At 36.4% G+C, this 16,590-nt stretch overlaps 4 protein-coding genes and 1 pseudogene across 5 annotated transcripts; 2 read left to right on the forward strand and 3 right to left on the reverse strand.

Moving 5' to 3' along the window:
- The first annotated feature begins 678 nt into the window (after positions 1 to 678).
- On the forward strand, positions 679 to 1,084 carry LOC9317266. The gene has a single exon (XM_002879299.2). The coding sequence runs from the start codon at positions 751 to 753 to the stop codon at positions 1,054 to 1,056; it is 306 nt and encodes a 101-aa protein (XP_002879345.1). The 5' UTR covers positions 679 to 750; the 3' UTR covers positions 1,057 to 1,084.
- A 2,623-nt stretch (positions 1,085 to 3,707) lies between these two features.
- Positions 3,708 to 6,564, reverse strand: LOC9317267 (annotated as a pseudogene).
- A 290-nt stretch (positions 6,565 to 6,854) lies between these two features.
- LOC9317268 (B3 domain-containing protein At2g31720) lies at positions 6,855 to 8,212 on the forward strand. Its single transcript, XM_002879300.2, has one exon. The coding sequence runs from the start codon at positions 6,938 to 6,940 to the stop codon at positions 8,072 to 8,074; it is 1,137 nt and encodes a 378-aa protein (XP_002879346.1). The 5' UTR covers positions 6,855 to 6,937; the 3' UTR covers positions 8,075 to 8,212.
- Positions 8,213 to 8,673: 461 nt separating this feature from the next.
- Positions 8,674 to 11,680, reverse strand: LOC9315414 (probable poly(ADP-ribose) glycohydrolase 2). Of its 2 annotated transcripts, none has more exons than XM_002881155.2 (11): positions 11,220 to 11,680; positions 10,923 to 11,108; positions 10,647 to 10,750; positions 10,358 to 10,562; positions 10,140 to 10,244; positions 9,895 to 10,013; positions 9,675 to 9,818; positions 9,505 to 9,589; positions 9,235 to 9,405; positions 9,079 to 9,141; positions 8,674 to 8,988 (listed from the first exon to the last, which is right to left on the reverse strand). In XM_002881155.2, the coding sequence occupies exons 1-11, from the start codon at positions 11,466 to 11,468 to the stop codon at positions 8,851 to 8,853; spliced, it is 1,569 nt and encodes a 522-aa protein (XP_002881201.1). In that variant the 5' UTR covers positions 11,469 to 11,680; the 3' UTR covers positions 8,674 to 8,850. The 2 variants fall into 2 exon arrangements, with proteins under 2 accessions (XP_002881201.1, XP_020884470.1); XM_021028811.1 differs by having other exon boundaries at positions 9,235 to 9,408.
- Positions 11,681 to 11,818: 138 nt separating this feature from the next.
- On the reverse strand, positions 11,819 to 15,772 carry LOC9317269 (poly(ADP-ribose) glycohydrolase 1). Its single transcript, XM_002881156.2, has 11 exons — positions 15,432 to 15,772; positions 15,156 to 15,341; positions 14,825 to 14,928; positions 14,234 to 14,438; positions 14,028 to 14,132; positions 13,775 to 13,893; positions 13,318 to 13,461; positions 13,012 to 13,156; positions 12,697 to 12,894; positions 12,371 to 12,433; positions 11,819 to 12,161 (listed from the first exon to the last, which is right to left on the reverse strand). The coding sequence occupies exons 1-11, from the start codon at positions 15,672 to 15,674 to the stop codon at positions 12,000 to 12,002; spliced, it is 1,674 nt and encodes a 557-aa protein (XP_002881202.1). The 5' UTR covers positions 15,675 to 15,772; the 3' UTR covers positions 11,819 to 11,999.
- Positions 15,773 to 16,590: the final 818 nt, after the last annotated feature.

Raw genomic sequence — 16,590 nt, forward strand, 5'->3', positions numbered from 1 at the left:
CGGACACCTTCAATGATTCACGACCTAACGACACTTCTCTGCGTAGAATCCCGGCGAACAGCTATAATTGTACTTCGCTAGAGATCTCCTACACACTTGCCTCATTTAATCTGCAAAATTTATTAATAAATCGCAATATCTGGGACTCGAACCCCAGACCTCTTGGTGTAGAAGCATTAATTAACCCTTAGTCAACCAATGGAACAAGGGGGCTTCCACAATAATTTAACTTAGAAATGTTTTCTTTTTTTGTTGGCCATCAAAAATGTGTTGTTGATTAAAGTAATTACAAAAAATTTCCATTAAATTTTGGGTTTCGCTTTTAACAACACATTTTTGATGGAAATTTTTTGTAGAATCATTAATTGTGTTTTGAAAAACTCAAAAGAGTTTCTAAGGAAATTAATCAATATGGATTTGACTAAACATTGTTGTAATCTAACTAATTTCTATTCTGCTAGTTCTAATCCTCCTTTGTGGATGGCTGAACAATTGTTCAATGATTTAATCAATTCTTGATAAAATTTAATTTCGACGAAAAAAAAAAAACTATGGATTAATAAAAAAAAGACTTTGGTAAATAAAAGAAATAAAGACAGAAGATATAGTGCAACTAGGAATAGGATCGTAAGAATAAATCAAAATCTCTATTCAAACAGAAAAAATCATCTCCTCTCTCTCTCTTTTTATATGTTCCTTGCGGAGAAAACAACACTTTCTTTTGTTAGACTTAGCTAAGTGTGGGCAGAGATGGATCGTTTCAATTCTGAAGCAGAGAGATCCCGGAGAATATTTGATGACGTTCCAAGGAGAAAGAGAAGCAGGAGGAACCCCGTCACAGAGAGGACGAAGCCCGAATGTCAGGCTCCACCTTCGTCTCCTGCTGCTCCAGCCCTAGCTTTTGTTGCAATTAGACGCACTCGTCTCCGTCAGGACGACGTTGGAATGTCTGTCTCTAGCACCGGCTCCTGCTCCAGCCCCGGTTCCAGCACCGGATCCAACTCGGTTCCAGCTTCATTTCCGGCTCTGGCTCCGGCTGGCTCCCGTTGTAGCTAGAGATTTTGACATCTGCTTTGTGACCAATCTCTGTTTTTTTTTTTCCGGACTTTAGCTCTATTACCGTGTCATGCAAGTTTTATTTTTCTAGAGTTTGCAACTTAGAATTCAAAATTGAGTTTTTAGGGTTCTTACGATTCTTTTCGTGTTTCTTATGGATAATTCAAAATTTTATTCAATTGGTTTGAGAGTTAATAAAAGAGCCATAAAAAAGTATTTTATTCTTTCTTATTTGTGGTAGATCTGAGGATATTATTGAACAAGTTTTTTTTGCGTATTTTCTTATTTCCCCTACGTAGATTTTTCAATTTAATTCCTCTTTTATATCAACAAGTTTTTGCGTTAGTTATAATATGACTTATGAGTTATGAGTTATGAAGATATACTTTCTCTATCTATTCTTATCTTTTTATGTAGTTGTGCAGATTTTCATTCATTATACAGTTCGTTAGTTTTTTTATTTTATTTTTATTTGGATAATAGTTATATACAGTATAATGATTTTTTTTTTTCTGTGTGATAAATTTCCCCATTTCCTTTATTTCATACTAGTATTAATCCCGTACTCCGTACGGGACAAAATTTTAATTAAATTTATTAAATTTTTACATGATAAAAGTTGTAGGAAAAAACAAGGAAGAAAGAGATTTGTAAGCTTTTTGTATAAAATAATGTTGTTGTTCTATTGTTGAAGAAGAGAGGCATAGAGGAGATATTGAGATCGTGGGGGTGAAGAGGGGAAACAGTTGCAAGGAGATTTTTTTTTTAGTTTTTTTTTTTTTTTTGGTCTAATAGCAAAAGTTTAATTGTTTAGAAATCTGAAAGTGTAAAAATTGGGACTTAAGACATGTGTCGGATGGAGAGGATTGCAGTTCTTTTAGAATTGACTTGTGATTTATTATATAAAGATAATCTACAAATGTTATTCTTTGCCTGATACCAGTTCGAGGTTTGTTGCTTAAACTCAATGTGTTGAGTTGAGTCAATGCAATCATCCAGATTTGATCGAAATTAGCCAATATATCAAACAAACCAAATTTAGGGTTTCTTCTTTACATGTTGCTTCTTAACCTCTGGTTCGAATGTTCGACCGAATGTTCGACCGGCCCATTTCTTCCATAGATCTCCCATTGTCCATCCTTTAGATAACCAATTCCGTTACCTGTCACAAAACACAATATAAACTAGCACAAGATGTTTCTCTGTTTTATATTTTATTTTTCTTAAGACTAAGAGGTTTTAGGCAGGTTCAGATTCATCCCCTCAGACCAAGGAGCCTAACATTTTATATGATCATTTCCCAAATGTCATTCGAATAGACAACTTCTAGGCTTTTGCTTGAGAGTTTTTACCAATTGAGCTATTGACAGTTTGTCTGTTAAATTTTATGCAGTGAATCAGAAACGAAACCTGATATAGGTTATGGAGCATTTCAAATCCAAATGTGTAGTAGTACTAATAACTCTGAAAAGAGACAACAAAAAAAAAACAGTTAAGAAAACGAAAAGAAGATAAATTTAAATTTTAAAATCAACAAACTTGGGGTGTGACGGCAACAATCTTAAAGCTTGAATTTGCAAAATGATCGAAAATCTTTATTTGTCTATGCTTGTGACTTGTGAGTTGTAGACCATAAAACCCTAGTTTTGTTATTTGGGATAGAACTGTTCTATAAGGAAGTGATACACATGGTCGGTCCAAAAAAAATAGTGGTCCGGATCACGTGACCTTTTTTATATCTTATAATCAAAATTTTAAATAGCATTAACTTTAATATGTATGAAAAATGGTATCAAATATTTATGAATAACAATTACTCAGTAAAAAACAAATTTGGTATCATTATCATAAAACTAAATTTATGAGCTTCAAAACATAAAAGGAATAAGTAACCATAAGCTGATTAGAATGTATGTCCTCTGGGTCGGACCTCGTGACACGTTATACACTAATAAATTTTTCTTTATTTCTTTAGCGTGAAAGGAAATGTAAAAGTTTGTTTCCTTTTACTTTTGGGTTTGACTAAAATATTTGAAAATCATTAATTATGTTGAAAGAAAATATATTTTAGCAATAAAAGAAAAGAACAACCAATTAGATACAAGAAAAATAGGGATTAAATTACTTTTTGTGAAAAAGGAAATAAAGACAAAGGAGTGGAGTAGGAAAAAGAGTAAGAAGAAATTGAAATCTATATAAGTAGTAAACTTCCTCTCTATCATTCAGCCTACAATATCTACCAATCGGCTCATCGTTATCCGTTCTTGCGGAGAAAGCAATACAAATTTCCCCGAGTGTACGCGAAGATGGACGCAGAGAGTGACCAGAGGATATTTGTTGACATTCCGAGGGGAAGGAGAAGCATGAGGAGCCCATTTGTCTCCATGCCGGGATATCTGGTTCCACCTCCATCTCCTACTTCTGCACCAACTTCAGCTCCAGCACCAAATTTGTATTTGATTGTCATTATCTTTTGGTAGATTGTTTGCTTTCTTCTCAAAAATAAAAAATCCCATAGTTGTTGAGAGTGCAAAGTGTTATCTTATATTGTTTGGTTTTTCATTCAATATAGTTGGCTAGCTTCCTTAAACAAATGTGATTGGATGTGATAATAATGAAATGTTCTCTTTTTCCTTTTGCACTGGATATGATTTTCTTCTCACTGCCTTTTATTTCATACAAACTTCATTCCATAATAGTATAATACAAATGGTATTCTCTATCTGAAACCAGACTGAGATTTGTTGCGTAAGACAAATGTTTTAGTGAATGCTATTAAGCAGATTGGATCGAAATAAGCCAATCAAACAAACCAAGTTTAGGCTCTCTTCTTTTCTTGATTTTTAACCTTTGGTTCGAATACTTGACCAGCTTCTTCCATAGATCTCCCACAGTCCATCCTTTGGATACAACTAGTTCCGTTACCTGTCCCAAAGCACCATATTAATCAGAACAGAGCATTGCTCTGTTTTGTAATTTGATCTAGTGATAAGAGACTAAACCTGATTTAGGTTCTGGAGTGCTTCAAATCCAAAAGTGTAGTAGGACATTAAAGGTCTTTTTGCCTAAGAAGAATGTAATGCTGTGAGCCAAAACACAACCATTGATTGATAATTACAAGCAATTAAAGGAGATAAGAGTTTAAGATTACACCTGTGAAACAGCAAGCCACTGAAGAAGAGACTTGAGCTCAGGATCTCCACCATAAGCACCACATCCCCAATTCCCTGTAGCAACACCGACTCCATCTTCATGATCTATGCATTGCGCGTTGCCCTGCTTCTTGCAGACGTGAAGGAAACCACATAGAGCCTTATTGGTCTCCCTGAAGAAGAAAGGATTAGAACAGTTTTATAATAAGACTTTTGACAATGTAAGAAGTTATGATTTAACTTTACCTGAGGAGGGATTCAAGTTTGTATTGGGAGACTCCTGGATGGCGCAGAGCATCTATGGCTACGATTCTCGTTTTTCACCTTCCGAAAACATCTGTTTCCTTTGTATCAATGTAGTCACCAGAAAACCGAAATGAAGATGAATATCTGCAGAAAGTATATAGAATACCATTTTAACAACATTTTCAGAATCACATTGTATAATTCAAAGTACCATGTACCCTGTGTAATGAGAGAATCTTTCTGCACCAACAACTTCAATGGCTTCAGTGACTTCCATGGTTGGTAAGAAGAGCATACCAACGATCAATTCTGGATTGATCATAAATCTAATCTCTTCCTGTGTTTTTTTCAAGAAACTATTCACATAAGAAAACTTCACATGATCAAAAGGAATTTAGGTTTAGGGTTTGTATACCTGGACACATCCCTTGCGAAGAGCGCCACCTCCTAAGTTCTTATTGGCAAAGTCAACTTCAAGAGCTTCAACGCTATGATCCTCGATCAAACCATAAGTATGAACCTACAACATTGAAAACTGTAGATTAAACACAAAATCTTTACAGCGCCAACAGAATATCAAGCATTGACCTCATCTGGTTAGTTCATTACCTCAACAGGGCAGAGATTGACAGTAGATTTTCTCCAAAAGCCTTCATCAAGACAAGAAGAACCTTGTTCTAAAGAGAGAATCTTTCGTTCGAATGAGACAAATCCAGGAGAGATACATGAAGATAGCCTTTGGAAGTAATGAATTATGCACTTTATCTTGTTCTCTTGATGCTCGTTTTGTCCCGTGTTGATTAGGCTCCTGCGATAAGGTCAACACAGGTTCTTGAATCTTGATTTTGGACATGAAGTTTGTTTGAGAATGTATATATACCCGAATAGTTTGTCGAAATTGATGATTGGAAGATGATTCGAGCCTCTATCATCGACAGGAAACAAACAGAAGAAAGAACATGAAAGCAAAGCTCCTATAAGTTCCTGCCATGGCAAAAACAAAAGTGAAATTCCAGATTTCAAATTCTGTTTCTGTATTAAAGTGTTAGGATTTTGGAAGATATACCTGGCTGAGAAACACAATGCCGGCTTTGTTGGGGCCTAAGACACGAAGACCGGTTTTGGTTCCATTGATGAGATTGTCTGAATTTAGATAGTGTAGTTCCAAGAGAGATGGGAATCTCAGAAGAAGACAAGCCATTTCAGGTAAAACCTCGTTAAACCATCTGCTTGATTCTTCTTTCGACATTCTCTGCAACAAACCAATACATTATTCACTCAATCAATCCAAGAAATTCGGAAAAAGATGAAATAAAATGTTTATTTTTTTAGTTACCTCGTCGAAGAGGAGAGCGTAGCCTTGAAGTGCTGAAGAAGAAAGATAAGAAGTCAAAGAGAGAGCTTGTCTCATGTCAGAGATAGAATCAGAGAGACTTCGTCCCGAATCAACTCCGCTGTGACTCGGTCCTTTCGTCATAGCTTCTAAAATCTCCACCAAGTTTGGTGATGGCCAAGACAGAGACAAATCTTGAATCTTTAACGGCAAGTAGGGTAAAATTGTCTCAAGATCTTCTCTTTTCTCCATTGCTCTGTTCTCTTGCTTCTCAAGGTAAGGTTGCTGGTTTCTTTCTGAAGAATGAAACACAAAACACAGATATATATTGATACCTAACTAACATAGTTGACTTTCATCTACTTATATGACTATAGAGATTTGTTTATTATATCATTCCTTGGAGATCAAGAAACGTGGAAAGGATTATACAGACAAACTCAAGTCTTCTACAGCTCACCACTCTGATTAATTAATTATTCAAAGGCTATATTCGGTCTGACATTCGAATTTAAAATCATAAGAAAGAATTAGATGAGTATAGAAAATAAAATCTCAACAAGTAAAGCAAAATCCATGTATGGGGCAAAACTGATCTTTTTACAAAATTGCCTCAGGGTTGCCTCCAGTGGAATCTTAAGAGATGTACATCAATTTTAAAATTTATATATACATTTGATGTAGATATCTAGAACTAAAGCCTTGTTAACCTCTCTATAGAAACCATAGAGCAAGCAATTCACAAACTATACTAAAAGAAAGAATACATAAAGTTTACTTCCCATTCCATTTTGTTTCGTATTTCAGATAATGTGATAGTTCAGACTTACATTAGAGACGTCGTAGTGGAATTAAATAAAATGTTTAAAGATTTTTTTTTTAAAAACAATAATTACAAGATACAGATTAATTAAACAAATAAAATAGGCAATGAAATTAGTGATTATCTTATAAAACCACTAAATTAAAAATTTATAGAGATTATGACTAGTAGAGAAAAAAATTTAGTAGAGATTATCTAAAACCAATAAAAATATATAGAGATTTATATACACCTTGGGTCCGGCCCTTTGAGACCATCAGAATCCTATATAAGTAAAACTATACCTCCCCTCTGCCGCTTGACTCGTTTCTCCTATTTTTGATAACAATGGTGAGACATGATGATCTACTCAAGCGTGTTGAGAGAGAGAAGAGAAGGTTAGAAATGTCATATGCAGTGGCGGAGGAAATGGTTTCTCCTTTTATAAATGAGGAAATAGGAGAAACGTCCACTGAAGATGATGCTAGTGCCGAGGATAAAAAGAGAGAGAGAACAAGAAGAGAGATTAATTACGGTCTAAGGAGCACAACGATGATCACGAGATCGAGCAAACGACTGAAGATTGATGAGTGCGAGAATCAAGACCAAAAGCAAAACCCTAATCTTCAAGCTTCTTCTCCAAGTTTGTGCCATGTAGCGTCCAAGAGGCCTCAAAAAGTGGTTTCAAACAAATCGATAAGAAGAAGAAAGCCGGTTAGAGTTATAGTGACGGATGAAGATAGGACGCCGCCGGAATGGCTGGTTAACATGATGAGAGAAAAGAACAGTGTGGATGCAAAGCTGATATTTGTCAAGGTTCTTACCAATAGTGATGTTGACGATGACAAGACACGTCTCTTGATGCCCTGGAAACAGATACTGGATATGGGCTTCTTAAACAAGGAAGAGTTAAGAATGATAGATAAACATTACAAAAAAAGGTTACTCAGAAAAAAGAAACATTACAAAAAGATTAATGACAGTGACAAAGGAGCGGATGTGACCTTGGTGAATTCTAAGGGTCAACAATGGAAGCTAAACCTCAGGAGATGGGATATGTGGTCCACTTTCAACTACGTCTTGGCTTCAGGATGGAACAAGGTCGTCCCCGGTAACACTCTAGAGGAAGGCCTGAGGCTTCGGCTCTGGTCCTTCCACTCCCAAGACAAGCTCTATATTGCTCTAGTTCCTCTGGATCCAGCTCCAGCTAAAGATCCAACACCAGCTCCGGCTATCCCTCTGATTCCAGATCCAGCTCCATCTTCACCTCCGGCTCCGGTTGTTACTAGAGATTCTGACGAGCTATATATATCTCAAGCTGAGGCTCAAGAAGAGAGTGACAGAATAGTTCCAGATAAAGATTTGGAGGTCCTAAATTTATTTGTTGAAGTGCCCGAGGAGACAATTCGTCTCGAGGCTCTACAAGAGGCAAATAGGAGGTCACTGGTCTCCGACACAGAGCTGGACCTCGAGCTCCGGTTGTAACTTAGAGATTCCAGCCAAAAACAGCTCTGCTATGTGACTAATTTCTCTTGCTTTTTTGGTTTTTTTTAGTTGTGGATTCTAGCTCTACTGCCGTGGTTTGCCATGCAAGTACTTTTTTTTTTCAGACACTCGAAGATGGTTTGCTTTGGATCTTTTTATTTTTTAGACATTGTATTCTGAGTGGTAGTATTTTATTAATGGTTTTAGTGTTATTCAGAATACATTGTCTTTGGTAATAGTTAGACTTTGACAATGATACAAAATGCTTCATGAAATTGGCATGACGGAGCCTCGAAAAAACAAGATTTGAAATAGATTTTATAAATTCCTTGGCACTTTCAGTCTTTCAAATCTTTGAAGAGCATCAATGAGGGGAAGTTGTAGAATTTTCATAATCATAGCATGTAGTTGTTTTCCAGTTGTCTCTGATGCCGGATTTGTATAACCGGTTTGAGCTTTGTATCCTCTGTTATTTGAAGTCTTGTAAAATATTTTGCTTTTTAATAAAGAAGACAATTTTGTGAAAAATATAAAGGATGATGTTTGTTTAATTTTTATTTCCCACTTGCCTTTATTTCGTAAGATAAATAATCCTCGTAAGATCAGAACTAACCATCACATAAAGACTTTATTCAATGGGTATTATTAGACTTCACCACAATGGATTAGCAATCCAACGCTTTTAGCTAAATTTCAGATGTCAGATACAGACAGAGACATGGATAATACATTACACATAATTCAGAAAATAATATAACTCTGACTCAATTTTTCCTCTAGGTAGACAGTGAGGTCATGAGCCACGAGAAGAAGCCAAGCCATGTTCTTCTGCTGAGCCTCTCTGAAGAATACTCAACTAGCTTTTTCCATAGGTCTCCTACAGTCATTTCTTGCAAAGCGACCCTTTCGATCACCTGAAAACATATATATAGCATGTTTTACTAAGGTCTTGTAATGGGAGAAATAGTAGTTTCATTGTTTAATGTATTTAGAATTCTAATAACCTGATTGAGATTTTGCAGGGCTTGGAGGCCAAAGGTGTAGTATGACATGAAGGGTCTTCCTGACTAGAGAAAGTAGATCGAGAGTGTTTTCTCAGTTAATGGAATGATAATTATGTTTTGCAAGATAAATTGATGAAAACAGAGAAGCATGCATGCCTGTGAAATGGCAAGCCACTGAAGCATGATCTTCAGTTCTGGATCACCTCCAAACACACCGCATCCCCAGTTCCCTGTAGCTACACCAATCTTCTTCTCTTCATGATCAATACACCATCTATCAGAGCTTTCTATAACTTGGCTCGCAGAATCTGATGTAAGAGGAACATGCTGCTATGCGAAAACAAATTTAATCTTGGTCTAGTCAAGAAAAAAAAGAAGCTTAACATGTATGCTAAATTCATGTGTGGAGCAAAATTATGGTCTTACAGAAGATAATGCCTCAGGCTGATGCATAACATCGATTTTATATTTACATTGATGCATGTATCCGCTAAAAGCCTTGTTAACCTCTCTATAGAAACAAAAGGAGCAATTGAGTAATTCACAAACTAAAAAGAAAGAATGAGAAACTGGCTGAAAGGCAAAGTTTTGATTACCGAATGAGGGCATCAAGTTTGTACTGTCCCATTCCTGGGCCAGGCATGGCATCTATAGCTATGACTCTCGTTTTTCGCCTCTTGAAAATGTCTAAATCCTTCTTGTCTGTGTAATCGCCAGCATATTGGAACGAAGGCCCATACCTGAATGGCACCACTATGTGTTGGATTTTGTGAACACTAATAAGCTTAACATCTACTTCAATTCACTGGTACTTACCCTGTATAACGCGAAAATCTTTCAACACCAACAATCTCAATCGCTTCATTTGCATCCATACGAGGCAAAAAGATCATGCCAGCGATAAGTTCCGGGTTGATCACGAACCTTATTTCTTCCTACATAGGTAGAAGTTTTGACATGTTCCACAAATTATCATGTAAGAAAAACTTGGAACCCGATTTAGTGGATGAGATAATAGAGTTTGCAGGAAGAGTTGGAAAAAAAGGAAGTATGAGTCAAACCTGTAGAGTATCATAACTTAGAGTAAGGCCTCCAAAAAATTCATCTGCAAAATCCACTTCAAGAGCTTCACCGGGTTGATCTTCTATAGCTCCCGAGGTGTGAACCTACTCCAATAAAAAGAATGGATCAAGAGGAGAATAACCTAAAGCATACTCATGAATCATCCCAAAGAAATGGATTCAAAAGAAGGCTTAATTAGGAGTGTTTATATGTATACCTCAATAGAGCAAAGTGGGGTGACAGAATTAGCCCATGAATCAGCCCCAGGATAAGAAACAAAGTGAGGAAGGTATTCCAGTGGAAGAATTTTCCTCTCAAATGAAACAAAGCCGGTGGGCATACATCGACATATTCTTCTAAAGTAATGGATAAGGCACTTTATTTTGTTTTCTTGCTTTGTGCAGTCACGCATATATGGAAACCTTAAAAAAACATAAGAAAGATTTGTGAATTTGGGGCATACTGTATATGGTTTAACTTGTAAGAAATATGATGAAGCCACATACGAAAACAATCTATCAAAGTTGATTCCTTGAAGTTTATTTAAGCGTCTGTCAACTTCAGGGAACAAACAAAAGAAGGAACATGCAAGAAGAGCTGCAATTAACTCCTGCACAAGGTAGCAAATATATTAAGGGGTGAAAAAGTAGAATAATAGAGGAACGAAGCTTGGTTGAAAATTCACTTTTAAAGAGTAGTAGAAAGGTACTATATCAACTTTCATTCAATGCAAGACAACACATGTTTTTGTTTGTTTGTTTGGACTCAAAGAGTATATATACCTGGCTAAGTAACACAATTCCAGCTTCTTGAGGGCCTAATAGGCGAAGCCCCGACGTAACTCCATCAAGAACATGATCTGCCTTCTGATAGTGCTTTTCTAACAGGGAAGGTAACTGGAGAAGTAATCTGCACAAGGCAGGAACCACCTCACCAAAAAAGTTGGCCGACTCTTCTCTGGAAATTTTCTGCATCACAAAAAAAAAAAAAATTCTTAATGCTCCATGCCAATTGTCCACCAATGAACAAAATAACACAAACAACTAAGAAAGTAGACGAAAGGACAGAAGAATTGTTACCTTGTCAAAGAAAAGAGCATACCCTTGTAACGCATAAGGTGCGAGATCAGATGCATTCAAGGAGAGGGATTTTTGAATATCCGTGATATGCAAGGCAAGAGCCTCCCCTGAGTTAACCATTGACTCACTCGGTCCTCTAGACATTGTTTGGAGCTCTTCTTCAACAGAAGGTGGCCAAACTAGCGATGAAGACTGAGCCACAAGAGGCAAATACTGAAGAATTGACCTAAGATCTGTCCTCTGTTCCATCCTTATTTCCTGAAAGAGATTTGAAAAGGAGGAGATGAAAGTTTGCAAATGATTAAGGAAAAGAAATGGACATTTGATGTTGAATCTCTATGTGACTTGACTTCGTTGACTATAGTAGCTTAAGGAAAAAGAAACCCATTTGATTTTTCTTTATAACAGATGGCACCAAAGTCAAACAGAGGAACACGTTTTCCAGAGAGACCTAGTCAAATTCATTTTCTCTGTCAACATAATGTTGCTAACCATACACTTTTCCCGGAAGATTCCAGCAATAACCCTGTAATTTCAACTGATAATACAAAAAGAACTTGTTTCATTTAAACATAGACTGATTCAAACATTTCACCAAAACCATAAATCAGCATGCCAAGCTCACTAAACGAATTATGCTTGAGGTCAAGAACCGGTGAAATTACAACTGATTCAAGCTTGTAAGACGAAAATAATCACTTTTTACATATCTATGTGGGAAAATGCATAGATACAGCATGATAATGCATCAAACAAGTTAATAAAGGCGAATTTTCAGAGTCAAGGAGGCTGGACAGCTTTGTTGGTGGTAGCTAGAGATGGAAGCAGCCACGAAAAGAAGCCAAGATTGGTTTGCTTGTAGAGCCTTTGAGCAGAATATTCAAGCATCATGTTCCACAGATCTCCAACAGTCCATTTATGTGAAATAATCCACTTGGTAACCTGTCCTTGTAAGAGTATGTATCAGTTGCAAAATCAAGTTTATGTCCACACACGACCTCAAAAGTACAATACCCTGGATGCTCTATCCGCTTACTAGAAACCCAATTCTAAGTAAAATGCCAGTTTTAAAATCAGAGAAGAGAAAAAGAAGAAACTGAAAGAGAGGTTCTAGAATTGTGAAGTTTTAAAGAGGAAGATATATAGGTTACCTGATCTAGGTGTTGGAGTGCCTCTACTCCAAAGGTGTAATATGATATAAATGGTCTTCGAGTCTGGAAAATAGCCATGACCAAGTTAAGAAAAAAGCGCCAAATGAAACTGCTATATATCTCATCATCCAAACCGAAGCTTTGGTTCATTCTAGAAAAATTAAGTCAACAGTGACAATGGAGTGTTTCTTACAGTCAAAAAACAGACTAAGTCTGTGGTTTCATAGACAGAAGATCTTTATGTTTTTATTCTTATGGCCTATTGGCACTTATACTCCAAGAAAATAATAATTTCAGTTTTTTTAGCTGATAATGTATAAAATCACCTGGGAAGCAGCAAGCCATTGGATCGTAGCCTTAAGCTCTGGGTCTCCTCCAAAAACACCGCATCCCCAATTCCCTGTCGCGACACCATCATCTTCATTATCCTCGCAATGAACTCCTTCCACATAAAAATCTCTGATAAGATTGTTAGCAGGCTTTTCTCTATTAATCTCGACATCATTTAGTGGAGTTCCGTGTAACTGCATCGGAAACAGTAGAGAACAACAACATAAGTTTGAAATATTATTTTTCAAAAGCTAAATTCAAATTGGCTACACATGATAAAAGGTACTAAAGGTTTGTACGAAGATTCCAACCGCAGTAGTTTCTGTACGCAGAAGACCAGAATCTCTGTCGTTTCTGGCAAGCTGAATTTCTTTATCTCCTTCATCTATGAATATATTCTGGTGCTGCCAAGACTTGCTACAATTTAAAAAGCCACATAGTGCCTTATTAATTTCCCTGGAGAAAAACATAAAGAGAGAGAGATAATGAGACATTGGCTTTCAAGAGAATAGAAGAGTATAGAACGAACTTAAAAGCAAGACTCCAAAATGTTATATTGACACAAGCAGTGGATTGTCTGAAGAACCTATGAATCCCCAAAAGAAGGTTTCACATACCGTAAAAGGCATATATCTTTAAAGTGTCTCATCTTCGGGGCACATAATGCATCAATTGCAACAATTCTGGTTCTTCGCCTTTTGAAAGGATCCATTGCCTTTTTGTCAATGTACTCACCAGCAAACCGAAACGAAGATGCATACCTAGGTAGAATTTTTTTTCATAAAAATAAAGGTAAATAATTAACCTTTATCCAAAACTTAATTTAGATGCGAACTATCGGCCATTTCTAAGTCACTAGTACATAATTATCACCCTTATTTATGAAGCATATCTACAATATAAGCAATAATTTAGATATACACTTCTTTTACTATTTTTCAACATGCCTCAATCAGGATTTGTACAAACTGATCTGAAACGAGCCTATTGGTATGTAGAAGTATCAAAATACATACACTTATCAGCCAAAATCAAGTAAACATAGACCAATGCTCCAAAACTACCAAATCTCACCCTGTGTAGCATGAAAATCTTTCCGCACCAACTATTTCTATAGCTTCATTGTCATCCATGCGAGGCAAGAAAAGCATGCCAGCGATTAATTCAGGGTTAATCATGAAGCGTATCTCTTCCTGGACAAGAATCCAATTGGAAGTCAATAAAAAATCCTAAACCATTGATTTACAATAGATCTTTTGACCAAAACAAAATGAACTCAAGAATCATGTATGCTTCTGAAATCTAAAAAGTAATATGAATATCAAACCTGTACGCACCCCCTACTTAGGGAACCACCTCCGAGATACTTGTTCGCAAAGTCCACTTCCAGAGCATTGTCAGGTTGATCTTCAATTAACCCAAAAGAGTGAACCTATAACGATAATTCGATAAAGCTGTCGGCAAAAATTAATGTCCAAGCATTTGCAGATTTAATGGTACAAGGTACAGAAATCACAAGCCAATATTTGTCACCTTAAAAGCACAAAGAGAAACGTCAGACTTGCTCCAGAAATCAGCGTCGGGAGCAGCGGTAGAGGAATTGTGGTATTCAGCTGGAAGAATCTTGCGTTCAAATGAAACAGTACCAATAGGCACGCAGGAGCAAAACCTTTCAAAGTAATGCATAATACATCTTATCTTGCTTTCTTGACTTTGACTATAACTTTCATAAAGGCTCCTGAAAAGCAAGTAAGACTCTGATGTCAGACTGTGGGTACTGGAAGTCCAAGAATCCAAATGAAACTTACTCAATGCACGCTAGACAATTTTTAGAATTAAAATCTTCACATGACACATGATAGCCAATGAATCATAAAAATATGTGGTTTTTCTCACAACATGCTAATCCAAGTCTAACTAGTGAACTCCAAATGGAGACTGACTCTCGAGTGTGAAAGTCAGGAAATACATATTAAAAGTTCCCTTTCTTTCATATACTTGCTTGATCATTTATGACTTAAGCCAAATGACTGACATTTTAACATTAGGCATTTCTTCCAGACCAGACTAATGTAGGCATAATCACTATGAAAGGTTTAGAAGACAAAGCGAGAGATCACATACGCAAACAAATGATCAAAGTTGATGACTGGGAGGTGTTTTGCACCTCTATTATCATCCGGAAACAAACAAAAGAAAGAGCAGGCAAGAAGAGCTCCAATCAACTCCTGCAATATTGAAGTTCGAACGGACACGTAAGAAAAGCAACAATCCATAGAAATACATACACACACACACACACACACACTATATCTTCAACAACACAAGGTCATTATCCAGTAAGAACACATATATTCGACCTATTTTTCCTCCCCATAAAATCACTCAAAGAGTCAGGACTAAAAAAAAAGAACCTTTTAGCTCAAATGTAGGAAATAGCAATTTGCATCAATACCTGGCTAAGGAAAACAATGCCAGCTTGTTGGGAATCTAACAAACGGAGACCTGTTTTGATTCCACTAACGAAATTATCAGCATTTTGGAAATGCACTTCCAATAAAGATGGAAACTGTAGGAGTAACCTCGCCAATGCTGGGATAATCTCATCGAACCATCTCTTTGATTCTTTCTCATCAATCAACTGCAATAATTATCAAGAAAAACACTTTATTTCACTACTCAATTCATCACCAGAATTTGATTTGAACCAAATTCAAGGAGAGATAATTACTTCGTCAAAGAGAAGAGCGTAGCCATGAGAAGCAGAGGGCTCGAGAGTTGAGAAGGATAAGGATCGTCTCATATCGGAAATAGCTTGCCATAGAACCTCTCCTGAGTCAACTCGGCTGTGAGATGGTCCTTCAGACATTGCCTTTAACGCCTCCACCACACGCGGTGGCCAATACAGCGACGACGAACGAATTACAAGTGGCAGGTAAGAAAGAATCGAGTTAAGATCTTCGCGATTCTCCATTTTTTAATCTCTCTCACTTGCCTTTGAAACAGGTCTGCGAATCGCTTCTGCGACAAGATTCTGCTGCCGCTTTGAGTCCCAAAGTCCCAAAGTAAAAAAAAAGTCGAGAATGAGAAGGCGAAGGCAAACCGGTTTGCTTGAACCGGGAAGTTGGAACTTGAACCATATCGATTATGTAGTGGTTTAGTGGGATGCACCGGTTCAGCTTGGTTTTCTCTTCTTGTTTGTCATCTCTAGATTTTATTAAAATTATCATGGTGGGATACTAGTGGATTACAAACAAAAATCAAGAATCCTAGGCTTCACAACCTGGCAAACACCGGTTCAGCTTGGTTATAAAACCAAATTTTCAAAAAATTATTATTTGATGGTGAAAAATCACATTATTATTAGAGATAATTAGCTCAGAAGTAAAGATCTGGGATGAAATTAGTTTTTGATAAAATCTTGTCGGGGTCTAAAACAATTCTAATATTAGCCCATCCTCTTTCCATATTTAGCCTCACGCGCTCAGTAAACCGACGAAGTTTTTTTTTGTTTCTTCCTATACGAATATGGGTGGCTTTGTAGCGTGCATGCATGTACACAAATGTTAACAACGTTCTATCTACGTGTTTATATATATACAAATGTTAATAACGTTCTATATACGTGCTTATATGTATTTTAATGTTAATAACGCTCTATGTACGTATTTACTTATATATAAATGTATTTTACTTGTTAATAACGTTCTATATACGTGCTTACATTAATGTTAATAACGTTCTATATATGTGTTTACTTGTATATAAATGTTAATAACTATCTATTATATATATGTGTATATATGTATATATTTACATGTATACATAGATCTAATAGCTTAACACTATAATAACTTTTAACGTTCTATGTATGTGTTTACATGTGTATA

This window comes from Arabidopsis lyrata, assembly GCF_000004255.2.
Source record: "Arabidopsis lyrata subsp. lyrata unplaced genomic scaffold ARALYscaffold_4, whole genome shotgun sequence".
Classification (NCBI taxonomy): Eukaryota; Viridiplantae; Streptophyta; class Magnoliopsida; order Brassicales; family Brassicaceae; genus Arabidopsis; species Arabidopsis lyrata.